The sequence below is a fragment of the Cuculus canorus genome, chromosome 4 (assembly GCF_017976375.1).
Source record: "Cuculus canorus isolate bCucCan1 chromosome 4, bCucCan1.pri, whole genome shotgun sequence".
NCBI lineage: Eukaryota > Metazoa > Chordata > Aves > Cuculiformes > Cuculidae > Cuculus > Cuculus canorus.
In genome coordinates, this window is record NC_071404.1 from 25013784 (window position 1) to 25030262 (window position 16479).

A 16479-nucleotide genomic window follows, 5' to 3' on the forward strand; every position below is an offset into this window, starting at 1 on the left:
TCTGGATTTATTGATTTCCTTGTATAAGCCACGTGGATATGACTCAAGATTATTAGAAGTCACTTTGATTTAGCGTCCAGTTTCTTAGTGGCTTCAGCGTTCTGGCTTTTATTATGGATAAACAGTAAGGAAAGGTAAATGAATTGCTTTGTAAGGCCTAAAGAGGGAAAGTGATGATAGCAAACATAAGAAAGAGCTAGGTGGAGACTGCGAAGGAATATATGTTGAAATACAGTCCTGCATCTTTATAGTGAACTACTGCAGTGACGTACCATTATGCACAGGGGTGTTTAGGAAAGCAGAATTTGCAGGAAAGTGGGAATGTGTTAGGTTTTTTTCAGTCCAAGTCAGATCCAACTCCAGTATATCCTTTTAATTCCCACAGTAGAAATCCAAGGAAAATGTGTCAGCTTAAATATTTTAGGTATGCAGGACAATGATATCTAATTTTCCATTGTTTCACCAGAGTACTTCACATAAGTTCTAGGATGAAATACAAAAGAATACTCTTGCAGGCGATGAAGTACACTCCTGCTTCCTGCAGTTGGTGGCATTTAGAAAAGCAAAAAGAGGGAGTTGAGCTTTTTTTGTTTGCTGTTGTTAATGCTCCCTATTTACAGAGAGAGAGAGACTGTGAAGTCTTCTCACTCTCCCATCCCATGTCACCCCAAGGGGTGCTGTTCGCTTCCCTGGCAAGGAAAGGGAAACTGACTTAACAAATTTGAAAGCAGGGGTTCATATTAACCCGATGGCAATTGCTGTGTCCCAGGGAGCTGAAAACTGAAACTTTGCAATGCTAAAAGATCTAGAAAGCTTCATTTCACAACCAGGAGATAGATCTGGATGCCTGAAGAAGAGGAGACTGAGAGGAGACCTCATCATGGTCTAGAGCAAGGGGAGGAGGAGGAGCAGGTGCTATTCTCTTTTCTCTGGTGACCAGTGACAGAACCAGAAGGAATGGCAGGAAGCTGTGCCAGAGGAGAGTTAGGTTGGACATTAGGAAAAGGTTCTTCACCCAGAGGGTGGTGGAGCATTGGAACAGGTCCTCAGGGAAGCAGTCACAGCACCAAGCCTAACAATATTCCAGAAGCATTTGGCCAACACCCTCAGCCACACGGGGTTGTCCTGTGCAGGGATAGGAGTTGGAGCTGATGATCCTTGTCTGTCCCTTGCAAATCAGGACATTGTATGAGTCTATGAGACTTGCTTCATATTAGCAGGATTTCAACCACACTTCCTTGACAGTGAAGAAAAACTTTCCCACCAGTGTCTGATTGACAGCAGACATTCTCATTTTCATTGTTCTAGCATCCTTCTCATCTTTTTCACCCTTTTTCTTCCTAACACAGATCGTTCGTCACACCACATCTTGCTATCACCACTTCATCTGCAGTTCAGATAGGAACAAAGTCATTAAAATTGCAGAAGGAAGAAGAGTTTAGAAAAATTATTCGGCTTCCCCAAAGTGCTGGAAAAAGTATCTGATGTTAAGTCTCTGCCAGCTTGATTACAACAATGAAAACCTTCTGTGCAAAATAATGCAAGGCATATGGGGTGATATAATGAGACTCTAAAATAATCACTTCTTAAAAACATCATTCTTTTCTTCCTAATTCTTGGAAAGCATTTCTTGCTTGTCTGAGTATATTTTACTTAACTTTTCTAATTTGCAATTCTCTGCACAACATTTTAATAATTTGGTATTTTTTTCAACACACGCTTGGTGTTACATGAAGAGTTGAAAGGATAACTGTTTAGTTGGAGCTTGAAGGTGCTGTGTTCTTTAATAGACATGATGACCAAAAATATTCCCTAAGATTTAAATTGCATAGTCTTTCTCCTTTCCAGTATTCTTGCAATGGAAGAAATGTTCCTAGGAAGCGACCTTGTGATCCCTGACAGTCTTGTGGCACTGTAAATACACTGATCCTTAGTGGTGGAACACTTACAGCTTGTTAAAGCTGAGTAGACCTTGTATGGTAAACCAGTGACAGCATACTTATGTTTAAACTTAAATTTTTTTTGCCAGTGCCTGTAACTTGATCAGATTTAGTAGATATTAACTGCTGTTAAGTATTAAACTCTTATCATTATTCAGTGGCCTTCATCACTTATGCGGCTGATAATTTTGTCACTTGGCTCAGCAGTGGTGGCACATCTATAGAACTAGCCAGCACTGCTTGCGATAATGGTATTTTATTCGAATTCTGAGGAACCATTTACCATGGAAGATGAACATTTTTATAGATTGAACGTGTAAGAACAGTCACAAAGAGAATAAAGTTTCAGAGGTTTTAATGTAATATTTACTGTTTGAAAATTAATCACCATACTGTATGCTGCTTTATTTGAATACTTTATGGAATAGTTGACTAGTTGATAGTTTGTTGTTGTCACAGTGCTATGAATGCAGCAGAAAAATTTAGTTTTTTCGAAACTCACTCTTTCAAACTGGAACTGAGAAGAAAAATACGTTTGTGTCATTTTGCAAAGAAACTTCTAGTTAACATTGACATTTGAGATCCACTAACTGTCCCTCACAGGGAAGACAGAGGTAAGAGACCAGGAAGATGTGTTGCTAGAAATTTCCACTCCAGGAAAAAATAATTGCAATGTCATGGAAATGATTGTATAAAAGTACAACAGATTTGTACCCGTCATCTGCTTCACTTTCTACCATTTTGAACATTTTTTTTAAATTCCATACATGAAAGTCTTTTTTGTTGCCGAAGAATTCATAGGTTTTTTTAATATTAGTTTGAAACTGCGTAGCCTTAATCTGAAGCTTTACATACCTTAGAATCCAAAGCTAGCATTTTATTTAAAAAAATATACAACATCTAAGAGCTAAATACTGCGTGGATTGCATTTTCTATGGCTGTCTGCTATGTTAGAACGTTACATTGGTTTCCATTGTAAGTTACCTGCTAGTAAACAACCTCAATTTTCAACAGTTTTTAAATGCAAAATTGATGTGGATAGTTGTTTAATAATCCTGTTCTCTGGAAGGAATGTTAACACTTCTTGGGTTACAAAAATTATTTCTGCTAAAGTATGTAGATTATTACGTAGGTCAAGAGTAGCTTTAGGGTTTATGTGATCTTGCAGTGAGGACCGCTAGCTACAGGAGTAACGCTAACAAGAGTGTTTTTCCAGCATGCCAAACATTTATCCTTTTACAAATTTTCAAAAGTCAGACTGTCTGCTTTCTTTCTCAAAAAAAAAAAAAGTTTTAGAATTTACCTAAAGTTTTAGAATTTACCTATTGTATTCGTTGATTTTCTCACCCATTACTTATATAGTTCAGCCATGTATTTTTTTTATTGCTTGTTCAGATACATAATTTCCTGCTTTAGGGATGATTGTCTTCCAGTTACTTAAGCAGTTGATCAGGATTCATTACTTGCCATGCTAAGTCCAGTTAAACTCCTCTCTCAACTGACTTCATGATTCTCAGTATACAGTTCTGCGCTGGGCGTGGCACCGTGTGTCTCCCAGGTCAGTTAAGTAATGTGCAGCTTAGTATATGAAAAGCAGTTTTTAAGGGAGAAGAGTTGAAGAAGCCTTGAGGATTTGGTTTCATCCTGTTTTACATTGATTCTGAAACAGTGAATCAATACTTGAATAACTTCCTTTGTGTGATATCTTAGGCTAGATTTAATTCACATTTATTTAGAAAGTACATCAAAGTGTGTTCTTGAAACTTTCGTTTAGCCTCAGTTTTATTAGCTGCTTTTCTTTTTCAGCAGTATTTGTGCACGTGTTGATTTATTATTTGATTTTCTTTTTTTCCTTCCATTCCTTCTGACAGTCATACCCGTCCAACTACATGGACCAAATAAAGCCAAATAAATACAGTGTCATTTATTCTGGACCGAGTGTGTTGCACAATAAATTCTACTCAAACCCCGATGGACTGTCAAATGGAATCCAGATGGAGCCAGTAGACCTTACCGTGAACAAACGGAGCTCACCACCTTCAACTGGAAGTTCTCCTTCCCCCCTAAAATTTCAGACTGTGCATAGGAGAACTTCACCTGGATTGACTCTATCCTCACCCAGCTCACCTCTCAGTAAATTCACACCATCACCCCCGGGAGTACAGCCTATTTCCATGCCAATAGCAATCCCACCTGTAATGGCTGCTGCTCTTTCACGCCACGGACTGAGAAGCCCTGGAATACTCCCGGTTATACAGCCTGTTGTGGTCCAGCCGGTTCCTTTTATGTATGCTCCCCATCTTCAGCAGCCCATCATGGTGTCCACAGTTCTTGCAGATGAGATGGAAGCTCCAAGTAGCATGCCAGGTTGGTGGTGTCAGAGTTTCTTTTTTATGCCATCTCATTCTGGGAAAATAACTGTATATCCAAGCACTTTTGTGTGTGTTTTTCACATTTTAGGAAATGGAGCATAATTCTTGATCTTCTAAAATATGCAGGCATAGAATTTGACATATAAATACTTTACTAAACTTACCAAGGTTGTACTCTGTACCTGCATAAAGCTTTTTATCTGCTGATATTTGGACTGATAAAATATTGGACTGCTGAAGACAAATAGAATTGTTTTGAGCCATAGTTAATCAGGAGATATTCTAAAAGTGTAAGGTTTTGTATTTTGGCTTAAATTGTTGCACAAAATATGGAGCTGGCGGATTTCTTTTGCTTTAACCATAGTTTTTTACATATATATATATTAACTCTCTATACAGTGCCTGTCATTGAGTCTTATGAGAAGCCTGCACTGAAGAAAACAATCAAAGTGGAGCCAGGAAGTGAACCATCAAAGGCTGACTTCTATCCTGAACAAATGTCACCTCCAAGGATGACCTCATTGTCTCCCCAGCAAGTAATGTTGCAAGAGTAAGTAGCTAACAGTAGTCTTAAGATCAGCAGAAGAATGAAAAGCTGTTCATTGCAGCTCTTACCAGTATTGAGGAGTGGGAGGGAGTGTTGCTGTACTTCAGAACGTGACGAAATACAGAAACATATCCTTCCCCACCACCACTGTGAAATGTGATTTCAACTTTTTCCCCCCTCTTCTGCAATACAGAAGCTGATACATCACAACCACATGGATTCTGCTGTTTATATAATACGTTTCTAAAGTAATGCTAGTTACTAAAAGTAGGACTCCCAGTAAGCTAGTAATACCAATTTATGTAGCAAACTGAAAAGGTGCTATAAAAATATTTCATACTGATCTCTGTATTTATGTTACCTAAAATGACTTTGTTTTAAAAAGATTTTTGTGACTTTCTTTTCTGGGCAGACTTCTTTGCCTTTTAAAAGGATTTTGGCTACTTGGTGGAAAGAACACCCTCTGGCCTGCAAATTCTCTGTATATCAATTTAAATTCCATGTTTACCTGAGGCCATTGTTCTGTGGGTGGGTTTTTTGGCAGCTCAAGTACTTCCTGAAGCTTGCTGTCCTCCCAGCAGCTTGTTTCCACCCCAGTACCAACTCATTGTGCTGGTGCAACTGTTAGTGGGCCCACTGCATGAACTGGGTCACAGATCTAATTGTTGTTTGCAGAAGGCAGAGCAAGGGCTAGAAAGAAGTGGTGAGGTCTTGGACAGAATCTTTTTAGTTGGAAATATGAAAGATTTCTGAGGAAGTACCTGAGGAGCCATGAGCATCCTTCCATTTCACATTTTTGTAGGGAAGGTTATGCCAGCTTACCAAAATCATGGAGTGGCCCAGAGCCTGGGTCATCCTTCAGCAAGCAGTGCCCTGGGCATGTCAGGCTGCAGGTGTGGCTCTGGCAGGAACTGAAGTTGGGAACTGGGCTGGGCTTACAGTATGTGACTTCAAAATCCATTTCTGCCCTTACTTCATGCCCACCATCACCTTTGAAGTGATTGTATGAGACCTCACCTCTTAGAACAGGAAAAAGGGCTCCAAGACAGACTCCCCACACCAGGGTGTGGTGGTGGTGGTGGGGGTGGTCAGGCAGAAAGAGTATGAAATGGACAGTCTTCTGTGTTTCCTTCTGCTAGCTTTTATAAACTATGTGCTGTTTATTTAATAATAACCTTATATATTTTATTATAATAAACATACAATAAACAGCCATGTTTACTAGGTGATTACTTATCTTCCATAATAGACCTACCACACAAGGAAATCAGGTGTGTATGTATTTGGAACTAACTTACGCTCAGTCAGGATTATAAAATGATTCCATTTACTTTTGTTCTTTGTTAGGCCTCTTTAAGAAGAGCAAACCAGTAGGTGCTGTTCATGGCTGATACTACACCCTTCCTCCAGGGCTGACACTTGTGCAGATTTGTCACCTGCATTAGTGATTTGCTTTAATTATTTCCCAGTGAGTCCATTTTCCAGAGGAAACATATCCGCTGAGCAAAGAATATAAAATTTGGTATAGTGTATAGGTAGCATTGTTAGAAAAAACATCTGAATAGTCCATGTTTCCAAACATCTCCTCTACTTGCCCATGCAGAGCATTGTGTCTGTGGAGACCTGTCCTTATATTGAAATGGCTTAAACAGCTTTCTGCCTGTCCTGTAGGGCTGCAGTTTTTGCTCCTTCCTGAAGCCATCCCTTTCAAGTTCACATTCAACTCTATCTGCAACAAGAACAGGTCCAAAGGAGGGCTGCAAAGATGATCAGAGGGCTGGAGCACCTCTCCTGTGAAGACAAGCTGAGAGATTTGGGGTTGTTCAGCGTGAAGAAGAGCAGGCTACAGAGACCTTACAGCAGCCTTCTAGTACCCAAAAGGGCCTACAAGAAGGCTGGGAAGGGATTTTTTACAAAGGCATGGAGTTATAAGATGAGGGAGAATGGCTTTGAATTGGAAGGGAGAAGATTTAGATTAGACATTAGTAAGAAATACTTCTTGATGAGGGTGATGAGGCACTGGCACAGGTTGCCCAGGGAAGTTGTGGATGCCCCATCCCTGGAAATATTCATGGCCAGGTTGGATGGGGCTTTGAGCCATTTGGTCTAGTGGGAGGTGTCCCTGTCCATGGCAGGTGGGGTTGGAACTGGATGACTTTAAAGTTCCTTCCAACCCAATACATTCTATGATTCCACGAAGACATTTGTAAATGCTAGTTTTTCTCTTTTTATTATTTAAAAAAATACATGGACAAATCACACAAGTTAGAACATGAAAGACCTTACTAAAATTTCTTGTTTCACAGCTTCATCAGACTCTCTCTCTGCTTTATGAGCTACAATGATTTTTTTATCAATTTTCAATTTTCATAAGTTCCAGTTGCCCAGAGTGCACTGTTCAGTCATATAAGCTATATTAAAGGAGTATGGGAAACGGTCAGTCTCTTTTAAGTGACTGATTTTGCTTTAGGGTTAGTTTTTGTCATGCACATTATATGTGTACATGTAATGTTGGTGTCAGTTCTTTAGGGATTGCCAGACTTTATCGTATGTCTGATAATTGACATAACTATGCAGTTATTTCTAAAATCACACATGAGGCAATTATCTCAGACCAAATGTAAGAAGCCCCCTTAACTTTATACTTCTTACGAGTCCCAGTGTCAAAGCCTAACTTATGTTGTCAATGAGTGTTTTGCTGGTAAGGAAGGAGAAAAAGCTATTGTAATTGTAAAGTGATTTTTGGAAGATGCTCTTACCTGCTAAGGAATGATGCCTAAATGGTTAGACTGAGGTGAATTTGTATCTGGTTGTGTAAGAAGAAATGAAAGGATTAGGGCTGTGCTTTTATTGTTGGCACTTACTTAATACTTCTAGTTTTTGACATGGCCTTAACCATTTATTAAACCTGCCACACCCTATCTGACTACTGATAACATTCTGCAGTCTTGCCAGCCGCCTTTCCTCTAAAGGGAGAATGAGACAAAAGACAAATTGTCTTTACTTTTTTACACCCTCCACACTTAAATACTTAAACTTAAGCCAGAGCTTCTCCAAAAAGACTCGTGTGCAACGTTACAACGTGCATCACTTTAGAGAAGTGTTTCTTTGGAAGCTAGAAGCCTGCCTTTCTTATTTAAGAGAATGTACATCTGTGTCTAACATCACCATCTGGGGTTTCCTGCAATTACAATATTTTTAGCTAGATTTAATGCATACTTGAAGAGTACATAACAGTCACAGTAACAAGCAAGAAAGAGAATTTGGCTCCATATTTCAAGTTTGTAATTCTAATTAAAGTATCAATAAGAGAATTAAATTTTTCCCACATTGGTAATTCCCATCCTGCTGCTGTGGAGAGTAGTAGAAAGTTTTTTGTCTTGTTAAACCAGGCACAAGATTTTATGTCTTTAGCACGTGCCCTTTATTTCACTGAGTGGAATAGGTATTCTGAAAACCTATGAAGTAGGTTTCTGAAAATTAGGCCCTAAAGGAGCTTAATTTAACTAACTAACATAACTTAGCGTTATAAAACATAATTCAGTCAGTAAAGAAATGTGGGACACGGTAACTGAGAAAAGACCAGAGTTTTAGAAAGCATATTTCTGTCACATGGAGGAGCTGTTTTTGCAACAAGGAATGCTAATAGCTGCATATTATATACTATATTTCAGTTAAAAGCTAAAAAACAGGAGAACACTGATGGTTGATCAGCTAACCGGTTGAAAAATGCAACTTTGTGAGGTTGCAAGGTTTCTAATGCCACTTAGCTTTTGAGGAATATACTTGTTTCCTTTTCTAACACTGACATGGAAGGAAGGATCAAAGTTGTCCCTAGCTCTACAGTAAATGTGTTCAAACCTAAATATTGACAGTCAATGACACCTTTTAAGAACTTTGATGTGTTTCACATGCGTGAATGTTCTATGGTTTTGTTTGTTACAGAAATCCATGTGTAGTTTATACGTATCTTACCTGCACTATACCTGTCAGCCTCAAAAGCAAAAACCGATGTTTATGAAGGTTGAGGGACAACTTCAGACATCCTGTGGGTGTGCCACACAGGCTAAACTCTACTTTTAGGAATTGACGTCAGTGGTACAGGGTGGCCGCACCCTCTTGCCACCACCAAACAGGAAATTCTTAATTACTCTCTAAAGGAGTGGCTAGAACAATAAGGATTGAGTTCTGCTTTGAAACCCTAAAGATACCATTTATTTAATAGTATGGAATGGCTGTTTCCAATTAGAAGTGAATTATTTACATTTGAAGGAAGAAGAAAGATTTCAAACAAATAGAAGAAAATTTCGCTGTGAATTCATTTTAAGAAATCTGGATTTGACTGAAAACCAGGAATTTTAAGGGTTTTTTCCTTTGTAAGTTTAAAAGAAAGCTAGGGAGTAGTAAAAATGGCTACATCATGCCACAAAGTGAGTAAACATTTAAAAATACTACTGCTAGAATACACAAAATTTGCTAAACCCTCTTGAATTTTTCGACATGCATGTAATGTTGTTCTTTCTGCCAAGAGACAGCGTGGTAGTGAATAAAGGGCTCTGTCATGAATCAGCTGAGGTTTGCTGTGCTAAATGTTTTTCATTTTGAACATTCAATTTGACTTTGCAGGAATCACCCTTCAGTTATAGTTCAGCCAGGAAAGAGACCTTTACCTGTGGAGTCTCCAGACACGCAAAGAAAACGCAGAATACATCGATGTGATTATGAAGGCTGCAACAAAGTCTACACTAAAAGCTCCCATTTGAAAGCTCACAGAAGAACCCATACAGGTTTGAGCATTGCTGTGCTTTTCTTTCATCAAGTCTATGATAAAACAGTAAACTAAGCTTCTAGTTTGTGTTAATGGCCAGGTGACCACAGGTGTAAAAACCAAAATGACGGAAGTTAGATCTAGCATTGTGCTGAATATAATTATAGGCTGAGCAAAAGACAGGAGATGTAGCAGGAAAAACCCACAGCAAGAGACTGTAAGGCAAAGCAGGATCAGAGTATGTGCTGGGTGTGCTTTACATTCACTGGCTTTTCGCTCTTTTCTGTCCAGTTGCTTGCAGATTACTCATTCTGCACACCATGTAAACACCAAATCAGTTCAAATTGCACTGCCTCACTGGTTACGTCACTGTTAAATTTGACTGAGACTTCATGGGAGTAGCCCATTTCCAAAAGTCTGGTCTGTGTGCCAAACACAAACACATCTGTTTTGTGTTCATCTTGGCCTGCTGAATGAGTGTATCTACATCCAAGGGTTTTACAAAGATACGGGACACTTAAGTAAAATGGAGCCAAATTTGTGTCTGTTTCACATCAAGCCAGCCCTTTACCTGCTGGGCAGCACAATGGTGTTAAGGAGGAGGATCGTATATTTGAAAATAGTGATTGATACAGATTTTAAGTTGAGCTACTTGTGACAGTTACTACAGTAACTTTAAGAGGTCGCAACAAGATTTTTGCCTTTTGTGCTGAATGATAGCACCAGTCCTTTCCCCCAACCAATCTAGAATAGGAGGTCCTGATTTTGAAAATACTTGAATGCTTAAACCTTCATGCTTTTGGGCTTGATGAGACTAAACAAGTGCTAATATGGCAGAGGGAGGAACAGACATACAATAAAAAAACAACTTGCGGCAGGAAACAATTTTTTGATATGTTAACCTTGTCTACACGGTTTCTAGCACAGAGTACTCTGCAGCCCAGTGCTGTTTGGAGGCTTTTTGAGTAAGGATTGAAGTACTTACTCAGATTTGATGAGGCAAGAGGATGAATGTTAAATATTAATTGATGTGTTTGTGTCTTAAATCCCCACTTCTGTGTTTCTTTTTCCAGGTGAAAAACCATACAAATGCACTTGGGAGGGATGCACATGGAAGTTTGCTCGTTCTGATGAACTAACGCGACATTTTCGCAAGCATACAGGAATCAAACCTTTTCAGTGCCCAGACTGTGACCGTAGCTTTTCACGTTCGGACCATCTTGCTCTTCACAGAAAACGCCACATGCTAGTCTGAATGTCTTCTGTCCGTGACTCCTGTCACACTTTCTTTTTTGACACATGCATTTTAATTTGGATTCAGCTGGTCTGAATCTCTGAGTTTATACATTAAAAGCTTACATATGGTCAGTAACAGATGTTATCTAACCCTTCTATGTCCTTGCCACGGGTCAGACCTAAAGAATGTGAACACTTCTTTTTTCCTTCGGGGGATGCTAAGCAAACCCTTTCTGCAAACAGTATGTTTAATGTATTCCATTGTGAATAAGGGAATTTGTAAACTAACAGCTTTTGTTGGTTTCTTCATATAATCAACCCAGCATATACTGATAAAGTAGTAAATGTTATTGAATATCCAAAATGCTAGTCCTTGCCAGAAACTTCTATTTATATGCCCTGTAAGGGATTCGCTCTGATTTTATGCTCAACAGTGCAAAGGATGGACTCTCCCAACCACGTTGATTTCTGCAGTATGGTTAATACAGTAGAAAGGCACCTGATTCAGAAGTCCCCTCCGCCCGAACAGTGAATAACACTGTAGAAATAAATCTAAGCAATATAATTACTTTTCAGAAATATTGAGTCAGTGTCATTTATCCCAGTCAAGAAGAAAAATCAGCAGGAATTGGTCTATATATATTATCATGCATCGAACCCAATGTCGTCTGTTTTCTATAATATATACTTGGTTTTTTTGCATAATGCCCTAGTGGATTTGTTAAATTAAGACATTGTGTGACACTGTATGTCTGGTTTCTGTGCAAGTGAATGGATGGAACACACGTGGTACTCTCCTATGACATGGCATTACATTATATTCATAGAAACCTACCACACCTCATTTCAGGAATATAGTGTATCCCTCTGTGATCACTCACCTACATTTCCTCTAAATAGTTTTACCTGTAGCTTAGAAAATAGCAATCATCATGTTAAAAATGCTCTAAACTGTAGTGCTGCAAGTGAGTGCCACTTTAATACACTACAGTATTTAAATTTATTAATCCACAGTATTTTTATAAAAGATGGCATCAGATATGAAGCACTTCTGGTTATAAACTGATCTATGTATCTGTTTTGAGTAAAAACATAAATTTTCCATTTGATAACTCTGATTTGTGACTGATAGTCTTTCAACAGTAGGCAGATGAAGCTCTCATATGGATGTGCCTGTTGTATTAAAATACCACATCAGCAAGTCAACTCGATAGACAAACTGAATTCAAGCAACCTGGAGCTGACCCTCAAAACATTCATGTCACTGCAGCCCCACCGAAGGGAAGGTTTTTGTCTTACAACTGGCAGACTTTGTGGCACTACATTGAGAGAGGGTGTATTTCTGCAGGCTTTCATGCACCAAGTGCATTTTTCTTCATTTACTTCATTTACCTATGTAAGGTAAACCCCATTCCCTGCCAATTAAACATAACTGAAGTCAGATTTTCATTTCCTGTGGAAAAACCTGCTGGAAATTGGAGGGGTGTGGAGAAGGAGGAGTTTCATAAAACTCTCCAGGAGCAGGTGAGCAGTGTCCATCTGCAGGCGGGTATGGTTGAGCTCATGGAGCAGGTAGGTAGTGCTGCTACATCCTGTGGAGTCCTATGGCAAACTGATGTAATCTTGGAGTGAGTGCCTTCCGTTGGTGACGAGAGTTTACCTGCTGTTCTCCTGACATCCACGTACCCATAGAATTAGAGGAGAAGATCTGTACCTCTGGAGAAAAACGTATTATACAGTTGTTTAGCAAATCTTGCATGTGAGAATATGGAAAACTAGCAGTTTTATTTAAGGTTAGAACTCTGAATGTGTGCTCTGTAATGGGCAGAAGGGAAATTTGCAAGACAGGCCTAGGAGCGTTCCGGCAAAGCTTTTGTGAGGAAGATCTGTATACGCTGTTGCAGCACCGCACATCCTCACCACTTCACTAGGACTGAGGGACATTATGTCAGATCCATGTTGTAACTGGGCCTCATCTGCTTATCTGTTGAGATGAAAAAACCAAAAGATAAATTGATCTTCTTTTGGTAGGGCACGTTATTACTAAGATTGAGGAACTGTAGGGAAGGGAATGGTATTAATGAGCAGCTATTCTAGAATCAGGATTTATGTTTGATATTTTTGTTGTCAATGGTAGCAGAACTGGCCTTCACTAGGCTCTAGGCTATGACGGCAGTTCCATAAATGCAGACACATCGCTGACTGACAGCCTGTGTGGAGCCCCTTTAGCATCAGTCACAAGTCTAGAGACGTAGTATCCTGGGCCAAAAACTATTATATTGCAGGGAAAAAAATCAAATGAGATCCTATAAAAATAAGTAATGTAATGGCAACTGGTCTCATTTTTAGCTTAACAAATACAAATGCATAAAATCTGGGATGCTTAAGGAACATTTCTTTCCAATGCTCTGATTCTCCTTTAAGGCTTCTATAAAATGTTTTAGTATTTCTTTGGATTTTTTAAAAATTAGAAATCTAATATTAAGTACCCTGAAAGCAGAACTTCTTCGTAAGTAAGAGTTACTTTAGACAATGTAATCGAGGTTGTTTGCCATGTTCATCCATTAGCCTATTATCATTTTCCTGAAAATATTTACGCTAATGATGGGGACAAATGCAGTGGAGATACAGTAGAGCTTTAAAAGATCTTTGTCCGTGTGCCTTGTGATTTAGGAAAACAAATTTAAATATAAAAATTTGATAATATTTCATGTAAATGCCTTGCTTATAGGATTTTTCAGTTGTGTCTGTGGTGTCTTTGTGGGATGTCAAAAGGTCACAAACAAATGTGCTTTCAGCTGAAAAGGTGAATTTACATCTTAACTAGATGATAGATTTGTTTCGGCAAACTTTGATTTGAGGTGTATCTTGTAATTTTTAAATATGAATGACTATAAGTCAGTCCTTTCATCTTGGCCCTAAAGAGAAGCTAGTTTAGACATAAAGATCAAAAAACCCTAATCCTGCAGAATATGTACATTTAAAAAAAACAAAACATTTTTCCCTAGCAGTATTGCACTGCGCAGTGTAACCCGTAATATTGTTTTACAAAAATGTGCCTGTTTAAGCCATTTGATTGGAATGAATTCCTGTTTTCTGAGACAATCACAAAAAGCTAAGCAGGAGTGGCTTTATTTAAGTACACACCGCCATCCTGCAGTGATATTTCCAATGCCACATCTTGTCCAAATATGTTGTCTCTGTCAAGGTCAGCAACATGTAGGTGAATACAAATCCTTGCTATAAAAAACTGCAAAGCATTTCATGTATCTCAAGAGAGCTAAACCAGTTTTCCTTATATTTTAGAGATATTAGCATTTTTCTGCTATTTATGTACTTTAAATAGAGGGTCAAAATAATCTTTCTGCTTAGCATCTCTCACCTGCAAATATAAGCAGGAATGTTATATTTACTTTAATACTTGTATAAACTATGCAGAATTTTTAAATAAAATGTAATATATTTTATAAGCTAATAAGACTGAATGGGTAATTAAAGGTTTCTGGCGTGCATTACTATAACTTGCAAATATGGAGACTTTTTGGTAATTTTTCTTACTAAAGATGTGAATGTTTATTGTACTTTCACTGTTTATGCTTTGGTAGTCCAATGGGAATTCAGTAATGACATTTTGTCATGTCAAACTGTGAACATAAATTTGTACTGTACAGTCCTCATACGATATTTAGTCTACAGCACGTATGTATTATACTTGTTAATAAAACCCTCAGAATATTGTTTGTGGTCAAGTCACCATATGTTATATGACGAAGAGCAGTGACTCCAGGACGTGGTCAGGGTGTGCCCACGGAGCCCTGCTGGCCCCAGGGAGCACACAGGAGTCCTGGGGTTTCAGCTGCCCCTTCTTGAGCCCTGCGTGTGCACACACCCAGGGCAGGAGGAAGGCAGGGCAGGCATTGTAGGTGTTGCCTGGAAGCATCTTTGCTGCTTCTGGCTCCTGTGCCCTGGAGGAGCTGTGCCCAGCAGTGCTCTTAGCAGCCACCTCACAGAAATAGTTCACTTGCTTTTAATTACGGCATTCTAAACCATCAGTTGGCAGGTCTGGAGCACCAACCATGTTTGTCACTCACAGAACAGCTGCTTGGGTCAGCTCCTGTAGCGATGCTCTTCCCCACAGCCCTTTCCCACGCCAGGGGTCTGGAGCAGAGAGCACAAACCCAGGCTTCCAACACATCAATGCGCACAGATCTTCTTCACCACCAAGCGCACCCACAGGCTCTGCTGAGAGATGACGATGTGTAGAGCTGACAATGACTGTTATTTCTTCACACCTTTTCAGACGTCTAAAGACAGTGAGCCCACCTGAAAACACTGTGCATCTCTGAACACTTCGCATTCCTGCAGAGGTAACCACATAGGAATGTTGGCTTCTTGCTGCCTGGGACCCGGGAGATCAGCCTGGTGAGCACCTACACTGTGCTGCTGTCAGGTACAGAAAGGAAAGCAAGTAGAGCAGAAATGAAGCATAAAAACAAAACCCTGCGAAAAGCAAGCAGAATGCGGGAAAATGACTGTCTCATATTTCTTGGCATCCTGCCTCAAAATACGGATTGCTCAAGGTAAAGCAAGAGTCAGTGCTCCCATCACACTGTTGATTTATAAGGTCCATTTGTCAGCAAAGCGGTCAGTGCCTGCATCCCACAGCCTGCTCGGCAGGAGGGACCAATGTCTCAGGAGAGCAACCCACAGCCCCCACACAGGAGCTGCCGCAAGAAGGACCTAACCTGATGATACAATAAGTGGAGTATTTTGAAGTGTAGTATTCTGATTTAAGCTAAAGTAGAGTTAGGTTTTGTTGAAGCAGTTGCAGTTTTTGGAAGTTAGACAGAATGTCCTTCTGATAGCATGTTTTCTTTGAGAGCATGCTTTCCTTAAAACGATGTTTTTTCAGACAGTGTCCTTTCTTTGAAAATGGTAACATATTGTGTGAGGAATGATTTGTGCTAAACAAGTGTCTCTTCTATAATCACCTCTATTTGGAATCCTAACTAATCTGAAAGGCAAGGTCAGGTAGAGAGCTGGCTCCAAAGCTCCAAACTAGCAAGAGTTTTGACTGTTGCAAAGTTCTATAACATTAAAATTAGACCTTGGAAACCAATAGAATATGCATAAGATGTCTGGGAAATTTTATACAAATATGTGTAAGTGGGAAATATATTCTGTAACAGCCTTTGTCTCATTGACCAGGACTGATGGTGGTCATTCCCATGTGTTGCCCAGGCCTGATAAAGGATGCTCGCTTTCTAAAACTCCAAAACGAGTCTTAGAGAGTTTTATTTGCCAACATTTTCGGTGTCAGTGACCTCGCTTCCCTAGGCCACACACTCCTGCAAGAGGCTGCTGCCTTTGCTAGGCTGGCAAATCCAACCTGCTGGCTGGTCCTCTAGTTTGGATTGTCTAAAACAAAAATGCATTGTGTGTTAGTCTAGCATGAGCTAGCATTTTCAGGAACTCGTGGTAATTTCATCAGCCACCAGGTGTCCCCCTTGGTCTGAGAAAATGTCAAAATAGAAGTTAGGAGATTTATTTTAAGAACATTTCTCACAGTTAAGGAAAAAAAGCTGTTCCCTCTGTCTTACTTTCTAGCACTGAGTC

At 39.5% G+C, this 16479-nt stretch overlaps 1 protein-coding gene across 2 annotated transcripts in view; it reads left to right on the forward strand.

The window, feature by feature from the left end:
* The window catches only part of KLF3 (KLF transcription factor 3), a 28514-nt gene extending 13901 nt beyond the window's left edge, over positions 1–14613 (forward strand). For both annotated transcript variants that reach the window (XM_054065046.1, XM_054065047.1), the window contains 4 exons: positions 3812–4307; positions 4712–4862; positions 9486–9646; positions 10701–14613. In XM_054065046.1, coding sequence (XP_053921021.1) covers positions 3812–4307; positions 4712–4862; positions 9486–9646; positions 10701–10882 — 990 coding nt within the window. In that variant the 3' untranslated portion in view covers positions 10883–14613. The remainder of the gene's footprint in view (positions 1–3811; positions 4308–4711; positions 4863–9485; positions 9647–10700) is intronic.
* The last annotated feature ends 1866 nt before the right edge of the window (positions 14614–16479 follow it).